Source organism: Propithecus coquereli, unplaced genomic scaffold, assembly GCF_000956105.1.
Source record: "Propithecus coquereli isolate 6110/MARCELLA unplaced genomic scaffold, Pcoq_1.0 Scaffold377, whole genome shotgun sequence".
NCBI classification, from domain to species: Eukaryota; Metazoa; Chordata; class Mammalia; order Primates; family Indriidae; genus Propithecus; species Propithecus coquereli.
This window is the reverse complement of record NW_012149474.1, coordinates 773703-784942: the sequence shown is the minus strand read 5'-3', so window position 1 is coordinate 784942 and position 11240 is coordinate 773703. Positions and strand designations below refer to the sequence as shown.

Genomic DNA, 11240 nt, shown 5'->3' with positions numbered 1-11240 from the left:
ATCATCGGCCCTGTGACCTAGTAGGATGTCCTGCCTCCGCGGCCTGTGTCACCTCAGGCCACCCTTCTCCTCTGAAAGCAGGGACTCCACTTCTGCCGCCGCGGCCCTGCCTACGGGCGTGCCGGTCCTCTGTACCTACACGTTTCCATGGCCTTCGTGGGAAGCGGCCTTCCTGAAGTGGCTGGGCAGGTTCAGTGCTGAGTCCCCTGAATTCCCTTCTCTGCATGATATCCAGGAATTCCTGGCTTCTTCCTGTGTTTTAACAATGGCCGCCCTGAGTCCAGCATCCTGGAAGTCACCGTGCCGCCTGAGCTGGCTCTGCTGACCCAGACGGCGGCAGGCCTGCTCTCTCGGAATCTGTCCCGTGCACTTTCCACAGGGCTTTGCTGATGTACAATCAACCTCCCATGGTCCTCAAAGCTCAGCCTTCCCCCTTGGGGACGACTGTGTGTGGATGTGTTGGGGCCTGACTCTCCCAGGTCTCAAGGGCCGGGCTGGGCAGGGGCTCTTGGGAAGTGGGGTGGGGGCCCCTGGCTTACCCCATGCACACATTCCTGTTCTCTGGCCCCGCACAGTGCTCCAGCTTTCCCATAAGGCATGTGGAAAGGCTGCACGTTCATCTGCTATGGCTATTTCACAGCCGTCTGAATCCAGCTGTGCATGGCTTTGGGCTCCCTGTTCTGTAGCCGTGAGAAACGAGATTTGCACCGTCACAGAGAGCCTCCTCTGCCCTGTGACGAGTGGTAAGGAGTCTGAGCTCACCTCTTGTCTTCTTCAGGTGGTCCAGCTGCATCCCCAGCACCCACCTGCCACAGGATTCTTGCATCCCTCATACCGCATGCCCCATCCATGGCAGGGGACACTCAGTTCCCAGAGCCTGGCCTTCCATGAGCACGTCACACCTGGTGACCACAGGGGATCACATGAACACAGGGGTAGCCACCGGGTCTGAGGGCCACTGCATCCCTGTCCCTGAACACACACAGGTCCAACCACACCCGGACCAGGCCACCAACCCCAATTTTCTGGAAGGGTCATTGTCTGCAACTCACTGCAGAGATTATGGGAAGGAAACTAGTCACTTGTAACCCTGACAGGAGGCCCGAGCAGGCTCAGGTCTGGGCAGGAGCCATCAGCGTGGGACGTCCCCGCTGCCCCAGGACACCACAGCCACACTGTGGGCTCCGGGGTCCGGCCTTCGCTTTTTCCTTCAAGATGCAAGTGTGGGGCTCGTGTCTGTGCAGCCCTCTCCTCCCCAGTGGCCGCAGATCGAGGAAAGAGACGCCAGCTCCACCCCGCCCTGGGGAACAGTACTGTGACCATGAGTGGCTAAAATGTGACAAATGGCCAAATAACTTAAGAAATAAAACTTTTTCCAAGCACTATACTCTCCCGAAAGTGGCTTCTCCCTCACAGAGGAGTGGCCGTGGTCAGGGAGGCCCACGGGGACTCAGACCTGAGTCTGGGACGGGAACGAGTGTCCTGAACGGCTTGAGCACCTGGCAAGGAGAAGGCGCTGAAATGAGGTGCGAGTCCTCGGTGTGGCTGCCTGTCAGGCAGGGCCTCTGGGACCCCTCAACACGCTCACGTGGACAGGAGGACATCTGTGGAGGGGGAGGAGGCAGGACCCGCCCAGCTCCAAGCGCCTCCTCCAAGAAGCCCCAGTAGCGTCCTCCTGCCTGGCCCGCCCTCTTCTATGAGTGGCCGCTGCGGGGGCCAGCAGGGCCTGCTTGTCCGAGTGCATCAGGGAGGCCTGTGCTTCTGGTGCCCGCCAGTGGCGGGGGTGGTCCTTGCGGATTCCTGGACCGTCCACCAACGCACCCCAGGGTGCCTCTTACAGCGTGGAAGTACGCTCGTGTCCAGGATTGACGCCGCGTGTCTTCAGGGTCAGGGGAGGGCAGGCTCCAGATGGAGGGACAGGCTGAAGGAGAAATGTCCCCTGGCCCACTTCCTCTGCCAGGAGTGGCAGTGGGAGGGGCACCTCACTGGTGTGGACATGGGGATCCCGGGAGGCTCCCCTCCTCCGGGAAGCCCTCTGCTGGCCTGGCTCCCGGCCTCCATCTCTGAAGGTGATGGACTTGCTGTCTATGGGGATCTGGCCTGTCACAGATCTGGGTTCTCCCCAGGTGAAGGTTCAGGGGCCCAGAGCCTCAGTGGGGTGCCTGGTGCATGGAGTGTGGGGGGCATCCTGCCTCTTCCTCCTCGGGACCGGGCCCCACCCAGGCCTAAGCTCTCACCTGGGGCTGCGGAAGTGAGCCAGGGTGGGTACGGGGCCGGACAATCCCTGATGAGGAAGGAGCTTCCTCTTCGGAGCCATCTGGCTTCCCGATGTAGGGCCCAGCGGGGCCATCTGCTCTCTGGGCTCCCGGGGTCTGTTCCTGGCCCGGGCTGTCCGGGGCAGCACGGCCCAGCCAGGTCCTCTGTCCTGGTGGGTCCACAGGGGTGGTCCTCCGCCTCCAGCCCCCCGGGGAGCAGAGGGGGGCAGTGGCAACAATAGGTCCTAGCTGGGCACCGAGGCATTGCAGCCACCTGCTGCTGTCACCGGGAGGGGCAGGGCAGCCCTTTCTCTTCAGGCCTCGGGCCCCGTTTGCAGGGGAAGGGGCCGCCTCTGCCCTGCCCAGTGAGGTGGGCAGGTGCCTGGGCTCCCTCCACACACCGTGGGCTCGGGCAGGGGCAATGTGGCCCCCTCGGCCCGCTCAGAGGCTGCGAGAGCCTTGGCCCGGCCTGCGTAAGGCCCGGGGAGGCGGCGGGCAGTCCGGCAGTACCAGGTCCGGGGCTGGGGAGGATTTCCTCACTGGAGCCAGAACAGCCAAGAGGTCGCCCCGGCTTCCTCCCGGCGCGTCCTCCGCATGGCTCGGTGGCCTGGCCCCCACCCAGGGCCGCCGCGCACCCCAGCCGACGCCGGCCGCGTAGGAGTCCGTCGCTCCCCGGAGGAAAATTGGGGACCTGGCGAGCGCAGGCAAACTCCGCACTAGCCCTAAGCCGGGGAGGCCGCAGTGTCCGCCCGTTGCAGAGGCCGCCGGGGCCAGTCGTAGCAAGGGAGGCGGCCACGCTCGGTACGCGTGTCCCCGCGTGGGCCCGCGCCCCTCTCGCACCGGACAGCGGCTGCACAGCCAGCCGGGCGCGGCCTCGGGACGCGAACCTGCGGCCTCAGCGCGACCAGGCGCGGCCCCGCTCTCGGGCCCGCACCGCCTCCAGGGGGCGCCCCGGCCCTGTCCTCGACGTGCTCGCTCCCGTGCCGCCGCCCCGGCCGCCGTCCGTCGCCGCGCGCGAGCGTGCGCGTGCCCGCCGATGCGGGCGTCGTGCGTGCGCGCGCGCGCGGCGGCGCAGAAAGCGGCGCTCCAAGGCTGAGGAGGCTGAGGCTGCTGAGGCGGCTGCGCGGCGGCTCCTCGGCGGCTCCGGCTCCGGCTCCGGCTCCCCGCGCTCCTCCGCCCGGGCCCGCCAGCCGGGCCGCTCCCGGCGCCCGGAGATGCCGGCCGTGTCTAAGGGGGACGGGATGCGGGGCCTGGCGGTCTTCATCTCGGACATCCGCAACTGTGAGTGGCCCGCGCCGCTCGGGCCTGCGGGCGGGGGGCGGCCTGGCTGGCGGGGACGCAGGTGCGGGTCTGGGGCGGCCTGGCTGGGCGGGCGCGGGAGTGCGGGGCCTGGGGCGGGGTGCGGGGTTTGGGGCGCTGGGCTGCGGGATCCAGGGCGGGGCGCGGGGTCTGGGGCGCTAGCGGGGTGCGGAGCGCGGGGTCCAGGACTGGGTGCGGGGCCTGGGGAGCCGGCGGGCGGCGTCCTCCCCCGCGCCCCACCCTGGTCGCTGGCCCGCGCGGGTGCGGGGTACTGTGGCCCCGCCGAGGGGGTTCCAGCCAAGACGCCCCTCCCCAGCATGATGTCATCTCGGTCTTTCTAGTAGCGGAGCGTTTAACCCCGCGTTTTCCAAAACAGCGTGGCTTTGCGTTGCGGGAGCGGAAATCTAGAAATCCGCGTCTTCCCGGGGAACGTCTCCGACCTGGGTTGGTGGCTTATTGCGCCCTGATTAGATCTCACCCGCTGCGATTAAAATGACTCATTCCCCCAGGGGGCCGGACGGGAGCAGGCCGGCGTGGGTGGCCTCGGGACTGCGTGGCCCGCGGCTCCGGGCCCAGCCCTCTCGGCCACACGCGTGTCCCCGGGGCGGGAGTCCACGCCAGAAGTGGAACGGGCCGGGGCGCTTGGCCCGTTCGAGGGACATGTACGTGGGTGCACGGCCACCGATGGTTTTGGCTTTGGTGTGCAGAGATGATCCCCTTATCTAATGTAAGGGGGGAAAAAGTCAGTTTCCTGTCTGCTGTGTTTATTTTTTCCTCCTTATCCAGCCAGTAGTTGCCTTGGTGATTTTTGTTACCTTAGGGTTAATGTACGTTTTGAGGAATTTTTGTGACCTCATCTACTGATCGATGCTGTGGTACCGAACCTTCCCTTTAAACTGTCACCCCCTTAGCCGGGGCGGGGGGTCAGGAGGACAGTCTGGTTCTGCCACAGACTCTGTGGAAGGGTAGAAGACTTCCTGCCCCTTCCCTACTCTGCAAAGAAAGGCTAGAAACACACTCCCAGATCAGCGCCTTTCCTCTTCCTTTGCTACATAATGAAATTTCCAAGACAGCAGTATTCATAATCGTAATGTGTTTTGTAAAACTAAGCGTGCATGTTACTTGTTCATGGACCTCTTGGGCAAAGGCTTAGCAGCCTTAAATCAGGTACAGCACCTGTTCTTTCATTTTTGAAGAAAGTTGTATGGGGCAGGACATTGAGATTGAAAACCATTTTCTCAGACAGTCACCCACTTATTGGACGTATGTTCCGTGCCAGGTCCTGCATTTGACAAGACGGTGCCTGCCACGTAGTGAGTGCAGTAGTCCTCCCTTATTGGAGATTTCAGTTACCCACGGTCAACTGTGCTCTGAAAATAGGTGAGCATAGTACAATAAAATATTTTGAGAGAGAGACCACATTCACATCACTTATTTATAGTTTTTTTATCTTTTTTTTTGAGACAGGGTCTCACTCTGTCACCCCAGGCTAGAATGCCATGGTGTCATCGTAGCTCACAGCAACCTCCAACTCTTGGGCTCAAGCGATCCTCCTGCCTCAGCCTCCTGAGTAACTGGAACTGCAGGTGCATGCCACCTTGCCCGGCTAATTTTTTTCTATTTTTAGTATAGACAGAATCTCGCTCTTGCTCAGGCTGGTCTCGAACTCCTGAGCTCAGGTGATTCTCCTACCTCAGCCTCCGTGAGCCACTGCGCCTGACCTTACAGTATATTGTTATAGGTGTTCTGTTATTAGTTATCGTCAATCTCTTATTGAGAGATTTTTTTTTTAATAAAGCGTAGTTTATAAATTAAACTTCATAGGTATGCATGTGTAGGGAAGAACATAGTATGTATAGGGTTTGGTACTATCTGAGGTATCGGGCATCCGCTGGGGGTCTTGGAACATATCCTCTGTGGAAAAGGGGGAACCACTATACTCTGTAACTACTTGTTGACTGTGTAGACCAGACTTTTTCCACCTTGGCACAGCTGACATTTGGGGCTGGATCATCTTTTGTTGTGGGGGACTGTCCTGTGCCTTGTAGGGTGTTCAGCAGCACCTAGATGCCTCAGTTGTGACAGCCAAAAATGTCTCCAGACATTGACAAATGTCCTCTGAGGGACAGAGTTGTCCCTGGTTGAGAACCACTGGTGTAGACCAATGAATAAGACAGTCCCTCCCATAAAGGAGCTGTTAGAAGAAGAGGGTGCCTGATCCTTCCTGGGGGAGCCAGGTTTCTGTTCATTGTGGCCCTTCCTCAGAAACAGCTTCCAGCCTTGCTGTCCCGTTACGTCTCATCAGCCATGGTGCTGTTCCTCCAAGCAGTGTCTTCAGTTTGTGGTGCTGCTCCCCATGTGGCTCTGTGTCCCCCACGGCACTGTAGGCTCCATGAGGTGGGGACCGTGTCTTGCTCATCGCGTCACGTTCCTCTCACAGCATCTGGCACGTGACGTGTACCCAGTGAGCGCATAGATGGGTGAGCCAGAGAAGACCTCCCCCAGGATGTGATTCTTGGGCGGTTTTGTCCAAAGGGCACATCAGGCAGAAGACCAAGGAGCTGGAGGAGGAGCAGGGAATTAATGTGAACACAGTTGGGGCTGGTGCCCGGAGAGGGGATTGGAGAGCTGGCCGGGGCAGAGCTGGTCTGAGCCGGGCCCCTGTGTTGCAGGGAGAGGAGTCACTGCTCCCCACTCCCCCGGCCGGCTCTGGTTTTGGTGCCTGCGCTGTTGCCATCGTGAGGGCTAGTGGCAGGAGCAGCCAGGCTCTGTGGAGAGGACACTGAGCAGGCAGCCAAGGCACTTGACCCTGCTCTGTCTCTTCCCGGCTCCGTGGCTGGAAACCAACTGAGGGATGAAGGGGTAGATTTTGAGCTGAAGTATCGTTGAAGTCTGTTTCAACTCAAATTTGCAGCTCTCTTTGACTTTTCTCACTAGTTTCTTAAGTTTCCCCTCTAAGACCCTGTGCTGAGAGTCTGAGGGCAGTGGGTACGGGGCACGGGGAGGTAGGCAGAGCGTGCTCTGCGTCAGTTTGCAGCGGGGCTAGTCATCCACTCCTGCCCGGCTGGCAATGTTGCTTTTCCTAGGCTCCAAGATTTGGAAAGGTGCCCTGTGTCATGCCCTGCCACTCAAAGCTGTGGCTTTTGTGGCTCAGGTAGTGAACTAATTAGTGTCTCATGAAATTAACTTGAGCCTTTCTGATGAATTTGAATCCAGGTGCCACTGAATTTGGCTAATACGAGTTCAGCATATGGGAGTTGATAAACTGTTTCTCTCTTTTTAATTGTCATTAAAAACAATTTTAGCCTTTTTATTTAGTCTCAGTTTTTTAAATCATTATTTTGAAATAATTACAGATTTACAGGAAGTTGCGAAGAAACGGATGGGGGGGTGGTCCCTGGCATTCTCCTCCCCACCTTTCCTCATGTGGACGTCTGGCGTAACTGCAGGATGCTTTCAACATCAGGAAGCTGACGTTGGTACAACTCCCGGGCATATCGAGATGTCATTAGTTTTGCATGCGCCCACATGTGTGTGTGTGTGTGTGTGTGTGTGTGTGTGTGTGTGTGGGTTCCGTGTGGTTTTAGCACCCGTAGCTTTGTGTAGCCTCCACCTCGGCCGAGAGGTAGAACTGTCCTGTTATCACAAGGTGTCTTCATGCTACCCGGTGTAGCCACGCTGCTGCTCCCTTCTGAAGCCACTTATCTGCTCTCTGTCTATGATTTTGTGACCTCGGGGATGCCGTTTCAGTGGAATGGTATACTGTGTGACCTTTCGAGAGTTTTCACTCAGTACGATCCCAGGGAGGTCTGTCCGGGCTGTTGTGTTGATCGTTGATCGGTGTTACAGTGCAGGAAAAGATTCCAAGAAAACAAAAGAGCTGCTGAGATGGGGGAAACCAGATAAGTATTGTTTGCTGTTTGCTCAGTTATTTTGGAACTTTCGTGTGCATTTCCATAAGTGACATGTCCTCGAAGAGGAGTCCTGTCTGACATAATCATCACATCTTGACGTGTTGCTGTCTATATGCCAAAACCAGAGTATCGCTGGGAACATAAAACCTCACGGAAAATGTCGCCGGACTCTGAGAATTGCCTGCGGGATCATCAGGACAGGTGACAGGTTCTTCTTGTGAGACCAGTCATGTTGCCGGAACGTGACTTCGGGCAGGAAATGGCCACTTAGTCCCTGCATGTGGTGCCAGGGCTGCAGATGCATCTGCTACACACACTTCCATCCCGCGTGGCGTTCGTTTAACCCCTCCAGGTACTCCCAGGGAGGGAAGCGCGTGTCAGCCAGTTGGCAGTCATGGGTTTCCGTGTTTTTGATGACAGGGATGCGGTTTCTCTGCAGGTGCCGTGTTCAACTAGAGAATAATTGTCAGTGCTCGCTCACTGAGGTTGGCACAAAACTTGGTTTCTTCCATTTCTGTTAACTTTATTGGTATATGACTAAATTTAAAAAAAATTTATCTGTTCATAAAATTCCCTTATGGAGTGATACATGAGACATGGAGAAACTGAACATAAAAATTTAAATTCTGCTTAAACTTTAGTGTAAAAATTGGACATAAAGTTGTACTTGATTTTGCTGCATAGTAATAAAGATCAGAATCAGAGTTGGTCAGTCTGCTTTTAAATTTTTTAAAGAACATTAAAAGTTAGAAGTCCATTTTGTTGTTTTGACTGTACATTTTAAAAATGCTGACTTTCAGAAGAAGAATGCTCTTCTTGCATATTTTCTTTCGCACTCTTATGCATAATTTATATTCCTTAGAAACCAGTTCAGGAAGTGTGGTGGGAGGGTTAGCGGAGGGTTGGGCCGCTGGGCCAGAGGGGGAAGCAGGTCTTTGCTGCAGGTTGAATTTTTGTGCCAAGTGGTGGTTGCTGCGTCTAGGAAATATGTGGGTGGTCTCCCTCTGAAGGGTAGGGTCACTGCTGCTTTTGTGACAAGTCGAAATGTCCCAGCGATAAGCATATTCTGTGCCAGATACTTAGCATTACTTCTCTTTCCTCTTAAAATGATTTTCACTCTGTTGCTTTTGGCAACAGTCTGTGTCAGGGTTTTGTAGTGGAAGAGTTATTGGAAAGGCTGTCTTTGTGGGATTAGATGGCATTTCCTTGGCTCTTAAAAAATCAAACAGGGTCAGGTCAGAGGGGAAGACTGGATTCTGATGTAGAGAGTGATATTCCAGGGAGATTTTGTGCTGATGCAAACGGAGCGTTTGCATGCGTGGCATGGCTCCTGGGCAGGAGAGGCGGGGAGCCCCTCAGTGAGTGCCTCTGAGCCTCCCGTCTGCTTTGCATCACCTTGAGCCTGGACCACCCTCCCTTAGCTCAAATCTCAAAAGAAATGATATAGTTCTGAAAACCAAAAGTCTTTCTGTAAGTCTGTAGTAAACTTGTTTGGCAAAAACGCTGGACCCACGCTGCCAGGAGGCTGTGTGGGGCCTCCCTCCTGCGTGGGCGTTCTCCAGTCTCCTGTCCACTCTTGTGCTTGCAGGGCACTGCCCCCCTGTGACGGCTGGGTGTGATGTGCACGTGGGACACACCGTACTTCCTGATGTCCGAGCAGTGCTGAATTCTGGAACAAATTTGGCCTCAGATTTTGGATAAGAGATCAGGACCTGTTAAGTTGAGATGCTATGAGGTTGAACCTATGCCCGCTGCCCTGAGAGACTCGCAGACAAACTGGGAGCTGAGTTCTCAGAGTGTGTTCCTGCATTTGGGACTGCCTGTGTAGGACTGGCAGGACATCCAGATGGACAGGCGGGTCCTTGCCCTGAAGGCACTCTCCGTGTGGAGGCAGGGAGGTCACAGAGGGAGGCAGAGGGAAATGATGGGGCACACAGGTGCCTGGACATCTACAGAGGCTAATTCCAAGTTGGACTTCGGAACACTTCATGTGTGTGGCCTTGTCACGCAAGCATTCTTTTTTCTGTCAAATACGACTGGTCCATTCTCCCTCCTCCCCATCCAGTGTGACAAGGTGCGTGTAGCATGAGTGGGAGTGTCGCCTCCTAGCCCACCCTCTCACATCATCGGTCTGCATGGAGTCTCGCCTGATTTAAGCAGCACTGAGGTTTGATACTGAAACTACAAGTTTGGGAGTTAGAAAGTTGGATGGCTTCTGGTGGCTTCCAGTGCTGTATGGAGTAAGTTAAATAACTTTTACCCCAGCTAAGAAAAAATTGAATGACACTCACTTAAACAAACAGAAGTGAACAGTTCTTACCAGGCCATATGATGTGTCAGGCTTAGGTTATAAAACCATATTTGCTGATTGTGGCAGCATGTCCCTTCTTCAGAGACTTCCTGACTTTGGTACGGAAGCTGAGAAGGTTGAAATGTCTTAGAAAGTCGTATGTGCAGGTTCATCATGAGGCAATTTCAGGGTGGATAGGACGGGTTCCAGTGGGCCTTCGGAGGCCGTGTGGTGAGGACAGGGCTGTGCGGGTCTGGCCAGGAGGCAGCCTGCTTTGCACAGGTGCCCTGGGGACTAGAGTTGGGAAGAGGACCAAGAAGAGCGTGGGGCAGCGAGGCCCAGGCAGGAGAGGCGAGTTGGGTGGTGTGTCTGTGCCGGAGGCGCTGGGACGGCCTGTAAGATATGGTGTGAGCTTGTGACCACACTCTGGCCCCTGCCTGCATTTCGGACGTGACTTCCTGCCAGCTGCTCACACTTTTTCCTTCCACATTGTTGGCAGAGAGGAGCAGGATGGGCCCACGCTTAGCTGGTCATCAGCCTGTGGGCAGTGGGGTTGTACAGACTTCTGTGGGGTGGTGAGGTGGGAGGAGCCCAGGGTGTGAGGGGGCCTGGGGTGTTGGGCAGTGATGTGCCTGCATCTGCCCCGGCCCCGAGGGAGGGGGTCCTTCCGAGAAGGCTGTCCTGCCCTGCTGAGTTCTCTCTTAGCCTTCTGAAACTGAGCTGTGGCTCAAGAGGCTGGGTGTGTTCATTTAGGAAAAAAACTAGCCAGGGTTTGGGTCAGATCCTGTTCTGCTTGCCTTTCCGCCTTTGCAAAGTGTGGCCCTGTTGAGAGCCTGGAGTCTTATTTTTTGCCTGAAATTTAAACTCAGGGTTGTGGTGGTCTTGCATTCACCCTTGTCCTTGTATTTAAGGTATTTGCCATTTACCTTTCTTCCCGCCCACTCGAAGATTGGTATCTGTCTACTGGATTGCTTACACATGTAGAGGCCACATCTGAGTTGGATTGCCTGGTTTTGTCCTGCATTGTAGGGTTTTTCTTACCTTTAAAATCGCTTCCTAGCTTGAACAAGAGTGAGACCCCGTCTCTACTAAAAATAGAAAAAATTAGCCAGGCATGGTGGCACATGCCTGTAGTCCCAGCTACTCAGGAGGCCAAGGCAGGAGGATCGCTTGAGCCCAGGAGTTGGAGACTGCAGTGAGCTAGGCTGACACCACAGCACTCCAGCCTGGGCAACAGAGCAAGGCTGTCTCAAAATAAAATCCCTTCCGAAGGCAATGCAGGGTGTAATGAGGATTAGTTAGTTTATGTAAAACACTCTGAGCTCCTTAGGGCGGGTGGTGCTGTCTTGGGATTTGTGTTTTGCTTTTCCTATGGACAGCCTTCCTTCGTGTAGTGTAGCTGAGACGGCAAGTGTATGTTTCTATTACAGTTAAGAAGCGTAGAAAAAAGGGCGCCAAAGTGACGTTGAATAGTCTTTTAAA

The 11240-nt window shown here is 55.9% G+C and overlaps 1 protein-coding gene across 4 annotated transcripts in view; it reads left to right on the top strand.

Annotated features, from left to right (window-relative positions):
- The first annotated feature begins 3404 nt into the window (after nucleotides 1-3404).
- The window catches only part of AP2A2 (adaptor-related protein complex 2, alpha 2 subunit), an 83093-nt gene continuing 75257 nt past the window's right edge, over nucleotides 3405-11240 (top strand). For all 4 annotated transcript variants that reach the window (XM_012651996.1, XM_012651995.1, XM_012651994.1 and 1 more), the window contains exon 1: nucleotides 3405-3536. In XM_012651996.1, the coding sequence (XP_012507450.1) occupies nucleotides 3470-3536 (67 nt within the window). In that variant the 5' untranslated portion in view covers nucleotides 3405-3469. The remainder of the gene's footprint in view (nucleotides 3537-11240) is intronic.